The sequence below is a fragment of the Myxine glutinosa genome, chromosome 6, assembly GCF_964187855.1.
Source record: "Myxine glutinosa chromosome 6, kmMyxGlut1.1, whole genome shotgun sequence".
Classification (NCBI taxonomy): domain Eukaryota; kingdom Metazoa; phylum Chordata; class Myxini; order Myxiniformes; family Myxinidae; genus Myxine; species Myxine glutinosa.
The window spans coordinates 130,779,601-130,798,315 of NC_136266.1; the positions used below are offsets into that span (position 1 = coordinate 130,779,601).

General features: G+C 41.2%; 1 protein-coding gene across 5 annotated transcripts in view; it reads right to left on the minus strand.

Annotated features, from left to right (window-relative positions):
- Positions 1-1,445: 1,445 nt before the first annotated feature.
- The window catches only part of LOC137430303 (protein LMBR1L), a 119,211-nt gene continuing 101,941 nt past the window's right edge, over positions 1,446-18,715 (minus strand). For all 5 annotated transcript variants that reach the window (XM_068121080.2, XM_078780543.1, XM_078780542.1 and 2 more), the window contains 6 exons: positions 18,406-18,483; positions 17,931-18,004; positions 14,981-15,071; positions 6,562-6,628; positions 2,149-2,310; positions 1,446-2,055 (listed from right to left, as the gene is read on the minus strand). In XM_068121080.2, the coding sequence (XP_067977181.2) occupies positions 1,907-2,055; positions 2,149-2,310; positions 6,562-6,628; positions 14,981-15,071; positions 17,931-18,004; positions 18,406-18,483 (621 nt within the window). In that variant the 3' untranslated portion in view covers positions 1,446-1,906. The remainder of the gene's footprint in view (positions 2,056-2,148; positions 2,311-6,561; positions 6,629-14,980; positions 15,072-17,930; positions 18,005-18,405; positions 18,484-18,715) is intronic.

Sequence of the window (18,715 nt, forward strand, 5' to 3'; positions counted from 1 at the left end):
AATCCAAATACAACTGGAAAGCCTCTGAAAATGCAAAGCCCATCCACATCTGCTTTGTATTCAGACTTATTCTTCTTCCGTATGCGAAACATGAAAGACACAACAAAAAAAAAAAATCGACTTTTAGGTGACCTTGACCTTCTGACCTCAAATGCAATAGGCTTCAGTGACCCAATATGCAAATTCTTTAAATTTCAAGGCAATCGGATGAAACTTGACAATTTTATGCAACCATGACCTTTGACCTTTTGACCAAATTATTAATTTGTGTTCTCCATATTCTCATAACGTTACGGCCCAGAACAGACACACGCACAGAAGTGATTGCAAAACACCGTTTCCCACTGCATTGGGGACAGGCAAGCAATAAGGGAACAACAAAACAAAACCTCTTACAAATACGTTGGAGTAGAAGAGTGCCACCAAATGCACAAAAGAATTACAAAAGAAGCAATTCTCCCAAGTAAAAATTATTGTCTCCCTCAGTAAAAATTAACAGATATACACAAACAATTGGGAGAAAGACAAAAGAGCAGTGAAGTTAAAAAATAAAAAATAAGAGTTGGACAGATTGGGAATATACAAAGAAGTATCACTGGACGATCCGGAAACTTGTCTTGGACTGAAGTGACCATGCTGAAAAGAGCCCTCGGAACAAAACTCTGAGAACAAGAAAACTTCACAACCCCCTCCATTAATCGAGATTCTTGACCAAGACAAAGGTGGATACTCCAATTCCTGGGAGGACTCTGTTCCACCTTCCAAAATTGAATATGGAGATAATATAATAACCGACACACACACACACACACACACACACACACACACACACACACACACACACACACACACACACACACACACACACACACACACACACACACACACACACACACACACACACACACATTTAATGGGGAATTTCTTGTTAGGTCATATTAAACTTCAAATTCTATTCACACTAAAATACTTATAAAAATTTGCTTTTGCATCCTCAAGACAAAAGAAGTTTCAAAATACAAATCTGGCTCTCAAACTGTAAACTCTCCTGAACTTGCAATGCATCAACCCCTACCACAAGGAAACCCACCACTCACTCATCCACCAACCACCTTTAAAAATTTTTTGTCGGAAGAGGAGATTAAATGAATAAGTGATAAACAGTTGAAAGATCAAATCAATATTATTTTATCCGAGTATAGCACAAACTAATAAGACAAGGGTAACTTGAAGGAAGTTAAATCAGTTTTGTTTACTGCCATTTGGTGCACCCGCTGAGGTGAAAATACGAGCAAGGATAAAAAGATAACGCGTGTTAAAAGTTTGGGCCAAACCATATTGGCATCGAAAACATGATATTGTAATGGGAACTTGCTCAAATCTTTGTTCTGCTCTTGGTGCCAAAAAATAAGGGGAATATAAGCACGTATAAACAGTAGAATTAAAACTTTTTCTTTTTCTTTTTTATTCTTGTAAAAAATACAGTGCACATTTCAGGTGACCAAAATGTGTAAACAAACAATATAAAATAATAATAAAAGATCATAGTTTTGTTAGTCCAACAAGCGACAAATTGTCCCACAACGAAACAGCAAGTGACGAATTACTGTATTAGAAATTGCGCGACGACGAGCAAAACAACAACAAAATTTATACCTAAAAAGCCAGTGCAAGTCACGTATTCGTGGTCGTAAAGCATCACCCACAAAGACAAGTGGTTCATAAATACTGTACAATAATTATGTGAAAGATGCACAATGCAGACCCAAATGTTTAAAACAAACCCCTACTTTGCAAACAGTTTATGATTTCACAGCCATTTCATGCATAGAAAGAAAGAAAAACCACAAAAACGTAGTTTTGTAAAAAAAAAAAAAAATTCCACCAAGGCTCATGGCTGGACCTGTCAGGGTCCTGCTGCCGCTCTCCATAACAAAGAATTGACTCCTGGTGTGTGCACGAAGGAAGCTGGGCCGCGTGGCGTCCGATCGCCGCATAATGCAGAGCCCTTTCTCGAGGCAGCGGGAACTGTTGCCAGAGTCAGTCGTGCCAGTCCTAAGAGAGTTACAGGACAGAAAAAGCGAGTCAGAAGGATATTCTGAGGTGTACATGCATTTTGACAGATAGATACATGCACACAGTACCCACCGAGTGCACGCAGTAATTCCCGTCGCACGCTTGCCGTGAAGGTGCGTACAAGGCAAAGCGTGCTGAGACCGGCAAAAAGAACGTTGTAAAGCAATACGATATGGAAGTTCCCCAACCAGTCAAACTGTCCGAAACTTCCAAGAAGATCAAAGTTGGTGATACCTGGAGAATATACGCATCGTCGTGACAAAAAATGAGTCGAGCATCACCATCCCAAAACTTGTCTGCAGTGATTAGTTAAAATCCCATAATGATATACATTTTCTCTTTTGATATCATTAGACTTGGTTGGCATCCCTAATCCACAAAATCCTCTAAACCCCCAACCTACTGAAAGAAAACAATTAATTTGGGATGTAAAAGTTATCTCAAATTCCGATCATATTTTTGTGACATTCATCATTGTGACATCATCAAACAAAGAGTAGGAATTTAAATATATATATACATATATATATATATATATATATATATATATATATATATATATATATATATATATATATATATATATATAGCATGAAGATGCATATGGGTGATTAGGAGCTTCCAACATGTTGAATGCTGCAAAGGGAACACAACAATTGATGGAAGCATTTACTTAAAAAAAAAAAGTCACTATATACAGTCATGTGAAAAAGTAAGTACACCCCATGTAAAGTTTTGACTTTTTCAACATATTTTAACATACAGCTATTTGATCTTCATTTCAACAATATTGATAGATAAAGGTGATATAATATAACAAATATCATGAAACATTTACATTTTGTAGTCCATTGTATAATTTAAATAAATATAAATGCAAATTTCGCATGTGGAAAACGTAAGTACACCCCTACATTTATCACTACTTCAAATACCTAAAAATTAGAATCAGGTGCACCAGCTCAGGTGCAAATGATTAGAACATCGTGAGAGAGGATCTAGGAGGAACCTGTCTTATTTAAACCTCAGACATTTCGTTTGGTTTGCTCTTTGCTGTTGAAGTGTGCGGCGTCACCATGCCTAGATCAAAAGAGCTCTCTGAGGCCTTCAGAAAGAAGGTTATAGATGCCTACGAGTCTGAGAAGGGATTTAAAAAGATCTCCACACAATTTGAAATCAATCATTCGACTGTCCGGAAGATCATCTACAAGTGGAGAAGATTCCAAACAACTGCCAACTTGTTCAGGTCAGGCCGCCCCAGCAAGTTCAGCCCGAGAGCAGACCGCAAGATGCTGAAAGAAGTCTCTAAGAACCCCAGAATGTCATCATGGGACCTACAGGTAGCTCTTGCCACTGTTGTTGTCAAAGTGCACGAGTCTACCATTAGAAAGAGGCTGCACAAATTTGATCTACATGGGAGGTGTGCCAGGAGGAAACCTTGGCTGTCCAGAAAGAACATCAGGGCAAGACTAAAGTTTGCCAATGCGCACCGAGGGAAAGACCAGCACTTCTGGAACAATGTGCTCTGGATAGATGAGTCAAAGGTAGAGCTATTTGGCCACAGTACCAGAAGACATGTTTGGCAAAAACCAAAGACAGCATTTGACCACAAGAACCTGATACCAACTGTAAAGCATGGTGGTGGAAATATTATGGTTTGGGGCAGCTTTGCTGCATCAGGGCCTGGGCAGCTCACCATCATAGAATCCACGATGAATTCTTCATTGTACCAGATGGTGCTTGAGTATAATGTGAGGCCATCTGTCGGAAAGTTGAAGCTCAACCAAAGGTGGACCTTGCAACATGACAATGACCCTAAACATACCAGTAAATCCACCAAGAAATGGCTGAAAAGAAAGAAATGGAGGGTTCTGGAATGGCCAAGTCAAAGCCCGGATCTAAATCCCATCGAGATGTTGTAGCGGGATTTGAAACGAGTTGTGCATGCGAGAAACCCCTCAAACATCGCACAGCTGAAATAATTCTGCATGGAGGAGTGGGCAAACATTTCTCCCAGTCGATGTCAGAGACTGGTAGACAGTTATAAGAAACGCCTACTTGAGGTTGTTTCTTCCAAAGGGGGCAATACCACCTATTAGAGCCAAGGGTGTACTTACTTTTTCCATATGCGAAATTTGCATTTATGTTTATTTAAATTATACAATGGGCTACAAAATGTAAATGTTTCATGATATTTGTTATATTATATCACCTTTATCTATCAATATTGTTGAAATGAAGATCAAATAGCTGAATGTTGAAATATGTTGAAAAAGTCAAAACTTTGCATGGGGTGTACTTACTTTTTCACGTGACTGTAAGCCTTTACATACTAAAACTACAACAATACTCGGTAGAGGGAATACCTCCACCAGGCTGAACATTATATATTTTGTATCCCACTGATAGGCCAGATCCAGATCTTCACTGAAATCTAATAAAATCGGCCTCATCACACAAACTGTCCACCAAATTTTGTCCAAATCCTTCCATAATCTTATGAGATATCCTGCTCACATTCAAACAGACAAACAAACAAACAGGGGTGAAAACAGATCCCCCACCCACTTTTTGTGGTGGAGGTAATAATAGTAGTTTAAACATCAATTTTGAAAGTTGTGGATGCAAACATGTGGAGATGAAAAAAAAGATAGGATTGTTTTAATGAATGCAAAATTAATCGGGGGGGGGGGGCGGGATCCTCCCGCCCCCACCCCCCATTAGGTGTTTTTTACTGGAGCTTTCATTTTAGTCCTGGTGCAGAAACTCAAAGTTGTGTGATGGAGGAAGTTTATGGAGGCACGTCGAACGGTGCAAACTCAAAGTTGTTTGATTTATTTTTATCGAGACAAGATTGAAGCTCATGGAAGAGCGAGGTGACAGAAAAAGGCAACGGAGAGGGAGGGGAGGAAGAGAAAAAAAGAGATGAGAAATGAAAAGAGAACACAATTTGATGTTATATTAAAATTTTGACAAAGTATTTCGTATAAACGGATGAACATTCAAAATCAATATATTGTGCAGAGTTGTACAAACGAATGCAATGACTCAGAGCCATCGAGCATTACAACGAACCTTGCAATTTACACAAAAACGCTCCATGCAACGTCACAATCTAAGGTATAAATTGTCGCACTAAATGAGGAAATGGCGATGCAATTCGAGCCATTTTTAGGAGTCATATTGTGTGCAGTGTGGGAACATTTCAATCCTTCCTTAAAGTGCAGCTTGCACAAGAAGGCAGTAAAACAAAAACAACCCCCCTCCACCTCCTCCCAGCAAGACAGTCCAAAGGGCCTTTCTGCAACCTTTGACCGAGTAAACAGTGCGAGGGTCTTGTCCCACCTGCTTGCCTATAGAGTCACCCCCGGGTGCAGTTTTGTCGCCTGGAAGGTCTTTGGTCAACATTGCGATTCCGTTTGCTCCGTTCTAAAAGAGCTTTGTGTGTACGTCTGGATGTGCGTGGTCACCTACGTAGCTGACAAGGCTTCTGCGGGATTACGAATGAGTAGTCCTCAAACCTTATCCCAGGAGTGACTGGTCAGGTGAAGGTGGACTTAAATGAATTAATGGGTAAATATTTACCAAATGTATATTTTAAAATACATTTGAAACCACCATGATTATCAATGCAAGCAAGATACAACTAGAACGGCACTCAGTAGAGAGCATACCTCCACCAGGTGAACAGTTTACGTTTTGTATCCCAGAGTAGACCAGAAAATCACAATGCATAATCACATTTTATCAAAATCATCCGTCCACAACTTTTTGAGATCTCCTGCTATATACTGTGTTTGGTTCTTTCTCCCAATAGTGAAGAATCACTTTAAAAATTCTACTCGCCGGATCCGGATCTTCACCAATATTGAATCGTTTCTTCCTCGTCACACACACAACCTGTCCACCACGTTTCGTCCAAATCCGTCCATAACCTTTTGAGATATCCTGCTATAAGTTGGTTTTAGCCCTATCACCCAAAGGTGAAGAATCACTTCAATTAAATAATTCTCATATCCGAATCCATATTCAGATCTTCACCAAAATCGAATAGATTCTTCGTCGTCACACACACAACCTGTCCCACAAGTTTCATTGAAATCCGTCCATAACTTTTTGAGATATCCTGCTATGTATCGTTTTTGGCCCGATCTCCCAATGGTGAAGAATCGCTTAAAAATTCTAGCAGCTGGATACGAATCCGGATCTTCACCAAAATCTAATCATTTCATCCTTGTCGGATACACTACATCTCTGACAAATTTAGTCCGAATCTGTCCACAACGTTTTGAGATATCTTGTTCACAAACAAACGGACAAACAGACAGACAGACAGGGGTGAAAACATAACCTCCATCCACCTTTGGTGGCGGAGGTAATTATTACCAAAACGCCTCTACCTTACCGACCCACAGAAAACAACTTTATGCGTATGTAATATGCAGATAATGTATTTTAAGCACAGAAACCATGAATAATTCTCACCGAGGGTTCGTGAGAGAACAGGCAAGGCAGAGCTGAGCACGAGAAGGACCACACAGTTTCCAATGACCTGCGCGCAGAAAGCAGTGCGAGTACATGCCCAGTGTTACCAATTTGCGCCAATGTTATCAACTCTTCAATCAAACCTAAATAATTAAATAATTACAGTATATATCTGCCAACGTTCAATGGAAATCTCAAATACGAATCAAATTGAAATGACTACAAAATGGCTGATTTTAGTCAAGGCAATTCTAGCAACGAACAACTCGCAAGATAAATTATTTTTCCAAAATGGCAGCAATAACAAAGGAAATAAAATCTGCAACAGTACACACGAACACACAAATGCATAAATGTGCAAACGCACCTGCACACAAAAATATGCATGAGCATGAAACCGTTTCACCTGCAGGGAAGGCTATTACAGTCTGTACAAAGAACTGAAAAAAGATTCCCAATAGTCTCCATGGTGAAGCTGAATATATACGTATATTTGTATATTGTAAAATAATAATGAATATTAATAATATTGTTGAGTTTCCTGTTGCGGGCAACGTATGATGTGCTTCCATCACCAGTAAACTTGAGATTGTGGGGGTTGTTAAAGGAGGAGAGATCTTTGTGTGGAGGTGTGGGAACGGTGCAGCATGCACTCAGTGCATGCTCAGTAGCATTGGCAGCAGGAAGATACAAGTGGCGGCACGATCAGGTGCTGGCGGTGGTGGTGCAGATGGTGCAACAAGAGGTGCTGAGATCAAGAGAGAGAAGAGTGGAGAAGGAGACCGATGGGGGAGAGGTGTTGTTTGTCAGAGGGCCAAGTGGTTAGAGGTGGAAAGAGGAGGAGGTGGAAAGCAAGAGGGCTGTCAGATGCTTGTGATTGACAGGTGGTGGCAGACCTAAATCCACAATTAGTATTCCTAGATGAGATCTCTGACAAGGTTGCGGCCTGAAATTGTCATCTGGCCAGGTGCAACAAGACAGGTCATTTTAGGGGCATTGTCTGTACCTTAGGAAGAGAACATGGAGGAAGAGAGGAAAGTACAGTGAGCTGGAGGCAGTGTGTCGGGAGAAGGGTTGGCGAGTTTCTTGTCAGCCATTTGAGGTGTCAGGTGTAGCGGATATATTGGCAATTCCTTTTCTGCATTTCTTACTCGGTTTGGAGTGTGTGGGACAGAAAGAAGGAGGATGTGTGACAGAGTGGCCCAGGTTGCCTTGAAAGGCTCACTTTGGATTTGGAGGAAGTTCATGAAGGCACGTCGAACGGTGCAGGTTGAGTTTGTCCTGGTTAATTTCAGCATAAAGGGGTATAGTCACTGAGCGTGGAAGAGAAATGGAGATGTGTGAATTGTGTGTGTGTGTGTGTGTTGCAGGAGTGGATGTGGTTTTGCATGAATGTGTTTTTGTTTGAGTGGTGCATGTTGTAAGGGTAGGTGGTCGGTTGGTTAGGTGTGGGTTTTTTGGTGTGTGAGTGGGTGAGGGGCTGTGGATCCTGGGAGTTGAGACGGTTTTGTTGTTGTAGTCTGCATTCTCACTGGCTGGGGGTGGGGGTATGTACGCATTCAGGTGTAGCTGCTGCATGTGGAGGCATATGTGCCCCCTGCTGGCCCACCTCAGCTGACCGTATCGAGGTTGAAGGGCCGAAACGGGATGATGCTGAGGACCTGGTCAGTGAGGCACACTTGTGATCAGGTGTGTTTTTAAATTATATATATTTATATATATATATACACACACACAAAAAACACACACACACACACACACACACACACACACACACACACACACACACACACACACACACACACACACACACACACACACACACACACACACACACACACACACCCCAAAAAGTTTTGCAACAATTTTTTTATTGTTAGTAATTTATTATAGAATTATTTGAACATACTCATAGGATAACTCGATTTATTTATTACACTCCTCATTTTTCTACATAATCTCCATCAACTTCAACGGCCTTGTGCCAGCGAGAAACAAGAGCATCCCCTTCTTGTACCCGTCTGAATCCTGCACTCTTCACTTCTTCAATAACCTTGTCATCATTCCCAAACCTTTTCCCACAGATGGCATCTTTGAGGGCTCCAAAGGGGTGGAAAACTGAGGGAGCAAGATCTGGGCTCTCGGGTGGGTGGGGAACCATCTTCCGATGCATCCGAGTTTTGTGATTGCTTCTTGTGTTTTCAAACGTGTGTGGTCATGCGTTGTCGTGTTGAAGGAGGATTTCAGCAACATTTTTGTGAGGTTGATCTCTCCTAAAACGCTTCTGCAATTTTTTAAAAAGAGTTTGAATGTACAGATCTGAGTTAATGGTTTGACCACATGGAGTAATGTCTACCAAAATCACCCATTCTGCATCCCAAAAAACAGTTGCCATGACTTTCCCTGCTGAGGGCGTAACGTTAAACTTCTTCTTTTGAGGAGAAGTTGGATGATGCTATTCCATTGACTGTCTTTTGGTCTCTGGTTCAAAGTGATGGATCCATTTGTTTCATCTCCAGTGATGATCCGTGACAAAAAGCTTTCACCATGAGCCTCGTAACGGGAAAGGAAATCTCAACACGCCTCTTTCCGCAAAGTTTTGTGATCGTCGGTTAGGCTTCGTGGAACCCAACATGCACACACTTTTGAATATTTTAAGGCATAAATAATGTTGTTCACACTTCCCTCCGGATACTGAGAGCTCAGTTGCAAGCCTTCTGGTTGTAATCCGTCGGTCCTTTACAATGAGTTCATCAGCAGGTTGAAGCAACGCCGGAGTGACTGCTGTTGTTGGCCAACCAGAGCGAGGCGCGTCACTGAGCTCCACTTGGCCTTTCTCAGAACCCGCAATTCGTGAAGCCCAACAACTAACAGTGACTCTGTATATCAACAGCATTGACGTCGTATACATTCTTTAACCGCCTGTGAATGTTCGTTACTGACTCCTTCTCCGCCACCAGAAATTCAATAAAAGGCCGTTGTTTAAAACGCTCATCACCACACAGCGCCATTTTGACGATCCCTGCGCATGCGCTAGAAAACGTATTGTGCCACAGTGCTGCAGTAGTAAGCGGGACATTCAAAATTAACGACAGAATAAGTTGCAGACATTTCCTGTTGATTTTGACTGAAGTATAGAAAGTGTTGCAAAACTTTTTGGGCAACCCTCGTATGTATTTTTAAAATTAATTTTTTGCAATAAAATATAAAAAAAACCAGCAATTTTTGGCAAAGTAAAGGTAATGATGTGCTCTAATAATATTTAGATTGGGGAAAACTAGCATTTCAATGTGCGGTCAATGTCTGCTGGATGAGTTTCATTGATGCATGTCCTCCTATCGATCAATGCAAGTGACGGACTACAAACATGCCAGTGCTCCCGCATGGAGTAGCCAGACATCATACACACACATCATATGTGGCCTGTATATGACACATATCGGATTGGAGGTGACATCAAAGCATGAATATGCGGTTATAGCCTCATGCTGGATTGTACTCCACGTCTCCACAAGCGATACAATATCTATACATGTTAGACATTAAAGCTCTTCATAAAGCAAGTAACGACCTAACAAAATCCTTAAACATCAAATCAAGGAGACAAAAAACACCCAAAACAATCAAATATCCATCGTTTACGTACTGCGAAGGTACCCAATTGGTTCCTTTTACATTCCCAAATATCCCACCCCATTCTGCAGAATGGCATGTCAAGTTGTTCAAATTTCCAGGTTAATTCCACCCATCTGTCTGATCAAGCATTGCCACGTTTCCCTCCTTAACAAGGAATTTCCTGCGATAAGACAGGCAAAGCCGCAATCAAACATTGCCACGCAAAGAACTCAACACTGCCCTCTCCTGCCAAAAAATGGCCGCACATGCAATGCTCATCAGAACAATAAATATATATAAATATATATATATTTTAAAATCTCCATTTGGGTGATTCTGGACAACAACCAGATTTTAAGATACCAATGGTGGAAAGGCTGTTTAGAAGACTCAAATATGTTTTTATGTACATACATACATATACAGTATTGGAAATAATTACGGAAACAGGAAATTCGGGATATAAAATGCAAATAACACATGATAGAATCGCATGTCGTATGTAAAAATGAAATGCTCCATAGTACAGCCATGTGATTATATTGTACACTGTGATTGGTTGTTATGCAGGCAATCATAGTACCACACCTGCAGAATGACTATAAGAGTATTGGTGGTGATATCATTGTAGTGTGGTGAATGTGTGATCAATACTATTTCTCCTGGTAAGGAAACATCACATGACAAGCAAATACGAGTATAAATCAATGTCTTAGGTAGGAAAGACTGCTCCATGGGGCAGATTGCAGCCAGACTTCCTGTTTCAGTAGAAGGTCGATGCAAACCTGAGGATACGGAAAACCGGTGCTGTTGACAATAAGTGATAAGAGGCCAAAAACCCAAACTCTCCGAAAATTATGTTGAGTGCATCGGGGTATGTTCTCGAAAAGGATAAACGAGTAAATATCTTATAAATGACGTAGCTGAACGTATGGGCGGGATCATTTCTTCAAGAACAGTAATACACACAGCTAAGGTGAAACATGGGGGTGGAGAAATAAAAGTGTGGGGCTGGATCTCAAACAAGAGTGTCAGATTTAAATGAAATCGAAAGTACACTTGACAGGTATAGGCAGGTTGCGATCCACACCATTCCTTACAGAAACACATCCAATTTGGAGGGGATTAATCTTCCGACGTGACAATGACCCCAACCACACAGTCAATGTGGTGTAAAGCTATCTGGAATGTGAAGAGGCCGATAGAATACGAACCAAGATTCCTTAGCCAACACAAACTTCGGATATGAACATTAGTGAGGCTATATTGGGTTCGATGGATCCTGAGAAAGTCAAACGGCAACCAAACACACCTTGGATAAACCATGGAAAATGCTACAGGCTATTTGGAACATTCCACAGTCATACGTTGATAAACTGCATCGCAGCCCAAAAAACAAAATAAAAAACAAGGGTCATGCTCTACAAGTGTCGACTCACCAGATACAAATGCACTGCACAGCGTATTAAATTGTACATTTTCTGGAACTAGTCCACCCGCTCCCTTATTGGAGCTCCCTTATCAGAGTAGTGATGGCAATGTACGAGAGAGAGCGTGCACAGCTGTACGGACGAAGGACGGGAACAGTGGTGACTTTGAGGTGAAGGTGGGAGGGCATCAGGGGTCGGTACTGAGTCCACTAATATTTGTAGCTGTGATGGAGGTGCTGGCTCGGAATGTAAAGGAGGGTTTACCGTGGGAGTTGTTGTATGCAGATGATCTGGTGTTGATTGCAGAAAGTATGGATGGACTGAAGGAGAAGATGAAGAGGTGGAAGGAATGTATCGAGACAAAAGGTCTGAAGGTGAATATCGGAAAAACGAAGGTGATGGCAAGTGGTAAAGCATGAGGTGAGGTGGAAAGAACTGGGAAGTGGCCGTGTGCTGTGTGCAGGAAGGGTGTCGGAGTGAACTCCATTCAATGTACAATGTGCGCTGAGTGGGTTCATCCAAAATGTAGTGGTTTGAGAGGGTCATTAACCAGTGCAGCTGCTACATTCAAGTGTAAGGTGTGCACAGAGGGAGCTGCAGATGGAGGAAATGTTGAGTTGGATCTTGGAGACGGCGTGAAGCTGGAAGGTGTGAAAACATTTTGTTACCTAGGAGATATGCTGAATGGAGAAGGTGGATCAGACTCGGCAACGGTTGCTAGAGTGAGATGTGCATGGAAGAAGTTTCGGGAACTGAGTGGCGTGCTGACGAGGAGGGGAGTGTCGTTGAAGCTGAAGGGAAAGGTGTATGCTGCATGTGTGAGAAGTGTTATGATTTATGGGACGAGACATGGGTAATGAACGTAGAGCAGCAACGAAGGCTAGAAAGGGTGGAAATGCGAATGGTTCGGTGTATGTGTGGAGTGTCGTTGAGAGAGAGGAAGACAAATGATGAATTGCGAAAGATGATGGGAATAGAGCCTGTGATGGATGCTGTGAAGAGAAACAGTTTGAGATGGTTTGGTCATGTGTTGAGGAAGGATGAAAGTGACTGGTTGAGAAGAGTGATGGAAATGAATGTCGAAGGAAGTAGAGGATGAGGAAGACCAAGAAAGACTTGGCTAAAGATGGTCGAAGAAGAAATGTGGGCAAGGCGGTTAACAAGGGGAGATGCGGAAAATAAGGCAAAATGGAGAAGATTGTCATGGGGACCGCAAGGCTAACCCCCGCTCTTGCAGGGAAAATGGCCTTAAAATGCCTGTTGTTGTTGTGTTGTAGGCTCTGGTCCGTTAGTCTGTGGGGGAGGCGATAAGCATATAATGTCTCAAGAACGTCACGTTTACTCCCTTTTCAGTTTAGTGTCAAACAGCAGTAGCGACTAAAGCCGATGTTTCGGTGAGTATTCATTCGCCTTGGTCATGGCAGATGTTGAAGTGAAGAAGAAGTTTGAGAATTGCCACGTGACATCCACCGGTGGTAGGGTAAGTTGGTCTGTGGACCAACCCGGGTGTCACTTTATGGTTACAGACGGCCTGGCATAGATGTTATAGCCTTGTCCGCCGTACGTGACAGATGGAATTGCAAGCCGTCCTTTTTGTTGAGAGATGTGATTAAACTCTTTTCCAAATTAATTCCTTTCCAGCTCTAGGAAACCAATTTTTTATCTGTCCAAGATGACCACTTCATTGTTATCAAAGCTGTAACTATGCAGATGCAAGTGCATATACATATATACAGCAGAATTCCTAGCCTCTTCATAAATTGGACGACGATGTTGGTTCATACGGAGCTCAAGGGTTTGCAGAGTTCCTCCTATGTAGGTCTCGGTGTATGATGGGTCTCCACATCCGATTTGAAATCTGCATTATTTGCATCTGATTTGAACACGAAGGCACGAAACGTCAGCTTACCCCTGCTTCCCATGGTGGTTAGCATATCACAATCAACGTCCTGCTAATTTCACCCATTGTCCTACCTGTCCACCAAAGCAGATAGACACTAGCCTTTGACCAGCAAGACTTGTTCTTCATTCTGCATGGACGGTATAGTTTTAGGCAACGTAAAGATCTTACTCCAGCAGCATATCAAGCATTCAGCTCGAGATTTGTTAAATAAAGAAACTTTCGTTGCAGCTTCGTTGTATCTTGGAACAACGATCAAAGTTGAGCGAAGAAACCACATCCTGCTGTGCAGGTTTACAGTGACTGTCATTTGACATGTTTTGGTATTGAGAGTAAACAGCCCAAACTTCTGATGATTCTTCATCAATCGTGGGACTTAAACCCGGGCAAATCAATCATGTAGTTTGTACAGAAGTATATAACGATCTGTATTATGAACAAATTCTTCATAATCGGAATCTCCACTTAATATTTTTAATATCTCAAAAACATGACCAACCTTCAAACTGACAGGCTCCCATTTTCATGGGATGTGTGGTGAATGACTAAAGATTACAGCAGGAATTCCTCATGAAGCTTACAAATTCCAAAAAAACATTTCTAGTGGACTGCTGCCCCCACTCTTTAAATGAAGGGTTCCACTGCTTCCTGTAATTCCCTCTTGAAAACCTCCCACCCCCAAACTGAAAATTCCAGCAATGAGCTTGTACACTCTTCTTCCATTTCATCCTAACAGTCATCTGCTTAATATGTAGATGATCCCTCATCTTACTATAAGTCACCAAATGTCCGTCCGTCCGTTCGAAGGTACCGCAAAAACGGCTCAACCGATCGCAACGATATTTTGGGTGGGTATTCCCGGGACCCCTGGGAGTAAAATAGGCTATATTGGTTTTCCAATTTTTCGAAGTTTTCCAATTTTTCCAAACACGATGGAATAATATTTACCGATATGAACAGTGATGTGGTTTTTTGTTGAAATTCTACAAATACTGTTTATTCTACGTACCAGGCGAGAGTAGATCGACTCCTGACAAACTCTTCCTATATAAACGTGCAGCTCCGAAGTAACATGGCAGCGTGTGCCAAGCGACTGAGAAACAGGTGCAGCGGCCGCTTCCATGTTACAGATTTGGCGCGCACTCTTCACACATAAACGTGCGACTGAGAAAGACTTGTAGAGGCTGCTTCCGTTTTGCAGAATTCAATCTTTTTTCAAAATGGGCACCATGTTCTGTTTAGATATTGATGATTTGCGTGCGATATGATTCAACGGATGTTTATATGAATCGTTTAAAATAAAAAAGTCTTCAATTTCTGATATTTTGCCTTTTCATTTGGGCTTCCCAATTGAAGCCCCGCCCATAGGGCGGGTACCGTTGCTAGTTTTATTAATGTGATTAACTGGTAACGTGGTTAACAGAAGAAAGATCCTTGTGCCTCACAGGATGACAAACCTCGGGAGGTCCAATACCTTAGACATTGGAGTATTCTGCCTCCTGGGCCTCAGGGAGTCGAATCGAGGAAGGCTGTAGAATCCCACAAGAGAGGACAACATAAGGTAGCTGCAAATAAAGCTTCGTTAAGAACAGGACAACCCAATAAGTAGCGGTGGTCAGAAACAGGTAAAATTGCAGAAACTTTTGCAAGTTTTCAGATTAATTACTGTCAAAGAAATGACAACAAGAAAAGTAAAACAAAATTATTACAAAAGGGATCATCAATAATGTGCTCAACCAGTGTCAGAGACTTTCAAAACATGGTGTCCTCATGCACTCAATACAATGGTGTACGTATAGAAAATCTTAAAAGCCTAGTTTAATCTCCAGATAATACTTCCTCTGCTGCATTACCATTGTTAACACAACAAGGATCAGAAGCAGAAATTATCTCATTACGGTTGCGCAATCCTAAAAGATTTATTTCCTACCCCTGGACAAAACTACTCGTGTACTATAGAAAAACAGATAAGATGCCTTTTCAGAGCTAAAATATTCAAAATCAACAACTAGCAGTTTTATTATTGACTAGCAGGGGTATTGATGTTGCCCGGTGCTTTTCTAATCCTGTTGGCATCTTGAGGGAAAATGCCAGGGGCATAGAGAAGGCCCCTTTATATGGTATGTGCCATGTGACAAACTATAGAAAAGAAGGGACATTCCATAGCTTGTAGAAAATTCCCGACGATAGAAAATAGGGGCATTCAAAAAATTTCGTGTGCATGCTGTACTACCCATGTGTTCTTAGGAGGAACCAAGTAATGCTCGAGGAAAGTTCATATAAAGGGGTGCCAATTTGATTCATGCAGCTGAATGAATAAGTAAATGTATTTTAACCTATATATGTAGGGTGCCCCTTTATATAGGGCAACCCTTTCTATATATGTCGGACATAATAAAAGTAAACTACTGCAAGTGGCTACAGAAAGTGGCCATCACAACGATGGCTGAAAAAAAATACATGGAGACGTCACATACATCAATTAAATTACACTAATTAACAACCAACCCATTTCTCGATTCTGTAAGCTCATAAATGCCCGAGGTCCTGCCCGATTCTGTAAACCATCTCTCCCATTGCTCGTCATGAAATACGGTATCAATCCAATCCTGGACAAAGAAAAAATTTTGCTGCCATTTTTTGTGCCTTTTTCATTCTCTCAGCACACAACTTTGTTCTATATTAATTACTACCGGAGTCAAGATTTTTCTATGTCCAACTTTTAGCCAAGCAAAACCTATGGCACTTAGGTGGGATTTGTTTCGAAAGCCATTAATTGGACGTATTGGCCGATGTATATTCCAAGTTTCAGCTAGTTTAAATGTATAGCCTTTGAGATATGAGCGCCAACACATTTCGGGCAGACGGATGGACAGACAGAAATGTTGATTCGAGGGTTTTCATTAATAAAACTCAAGAATGCAGAAACGAACGTTGCTGAAATTTGGAACATATTACCTCATCGTACAAAGCATTTACTTCTGAAACTTGCAGCCGATTTAGTCCAGTGGAAGCCAAGAAACGAATTTTCAGTCCCTGTGTTAAAGTTGCCTCCAGAGAAACCATTCTATATAAAGAGAGGGGTGCCTCCCTTGATTTTGAAGAAATCTAATTTTCTTTTTTTTTGTGGAGGCCTAAAACTTCTGTACACCCACTAATGAATGGGGTCAGGGATCATTTAATATTATCTTTCATATAGATACAAAGGCCTAGGCACTGAAGAGTGATTAAAAAAAAAAATATTATCCAAAAACACCCAACTATTTTTATCTTTTTTTATTTATTATTTTGCCTGAAACTGCCCAGCACGCACTGATGAGCCTCTGGAAGTTTGACACAGATCCGTTTTGCCATGACAAAGATCCGAAAAATGGTGACAGACAAATATCTCTGTTATCGTATAGACGATAAATTAACTAATTTAAACAACACTCTTTTCACCTTCACTTCTATTCGTAACAATTCTTCACTTCTATTCGTAACAATTCACCTTCACTCTTACATCCCTCTTTTATCCCACCTCTGGAACAAACTCCCTCACTCGATTCAATCCCACTCCTCCCTCCAGGTCTTTAAAACAGCTGTTCACCACCATCTCTTATCTTCCCCCATCCAAAACCTTGATCTTTTCTACCCCCGTTAATTCACCCCAGATCCACTTTTTTGAAATTCCGACTTCTTTCCTGGAAATCCTAGCAGTGTCCATTTGTTTTATACCTCTCCCACCTCCACCTCCCCCTTCCCGTGCCTCCTCCCCCCAAGCCCTCTCCCTCCCACAGATCTCCCGATGTCCCTGCTCTCAAATGTTGTACTTGTGTGCTTCCTTCTCTCTCCCCATCTTGTCTCCCGCTCCCTTTATCTTATGTGTCAGTTTGTCTTTTTGTGATTAATGTTAGCTCTTACACGAGCCTCGATCTTGTATACAAACATCACTCGATTCAATCGGGGGCAATTTGGGCGCAACCCCCCCCCCCCCCCAAAAAAAAACCCATGGTTAACGTTAACGGTTAACACTTCTACTAGCTTCCAATGGTGGTGAGCATACCTCAATTGATGTCCTGTTGATTTCATCCATTGTTCTACCTGTCTATCAAAGAATATCAATACGAGCCTTCACTGGCATGACTATAGTTATTTATGATACAGATTTGCTTATATCCACAAATTTGGGAGATGGGATTTTAAAATGCTTTATTAAATGAATACACGTCACAATACATTTAGAAATAGACCCATGAGGTATTTTCCGAAGTTTTGATGTACAGGATTCTACTGCGGGTAAAAAAATAAAAAAAGGAAAAAAATAAAAGTGCTACATAAGAAATTGATAGACAGCAACACATGTGATGTTGCTTGTGACCTTCAACAATGAAATACATAATTGCGTTCAACAGCTTGATCTTTCCGAGGTGTATAGAGGATACAAGATCAAGATAACCTCCAAGGCAGCTCCATAAGATCCAAATGCAGAGAGGGACACCTTCCCGAATCCAAGGTCCTGTGCAATAGCAAAACAGCAATGTTGTAGGGTTATATAGGACGGTTTAGGGCAACAACAAAAACAAACCAAAAAAAATCACTTTGCCAACTGTGCTGGGTGAAGGATCATGATAAATGTGAGTTTTCAAGTGAACACGTCAAATACATCTCAATTCAAGTTAGTTAGCAGAACTCGCTAATGAGATACGGATGATCAAAAAAGACAGATGGCTTAAATTGAAAGAAAGTTGTACAAATGTGAAAATTATCCAAGAAAGTGAAAATACTGATTAGGACACTCAAAAGAGAAAGATAATGTTCAATCTTGACGTTTATTAAAAATCCATGTGGCAAAGCCAAAAGAAAATCTGGCCTCTGTATATTGTCTCTTAGGATGTCAGACATGACACCTTCCCCCACCTTGCTGCCCTTGGGCATGGCAGCATCGTCGACCATCAAATGCAGAATGTGTACACACACCTGGAGCACCAAAATGCCCTGCACAGCATATGCATAGCATTATCAACCTTCCACCAGCACTCCACAAAACTTTTGAGAACTTGTATACAAGTTGTTTGACTTCCTGACTTCAGCAATGTTGTGAATTCGATCCTTATTCATTCATCTGCAGAATCTAGCCATTGTTATTTTATTGTAGTATCACTTAAAAAGAACATGTTTATACATACAAGATTGTCAATGTGATCTTGAATACGATCCGATAATTGAT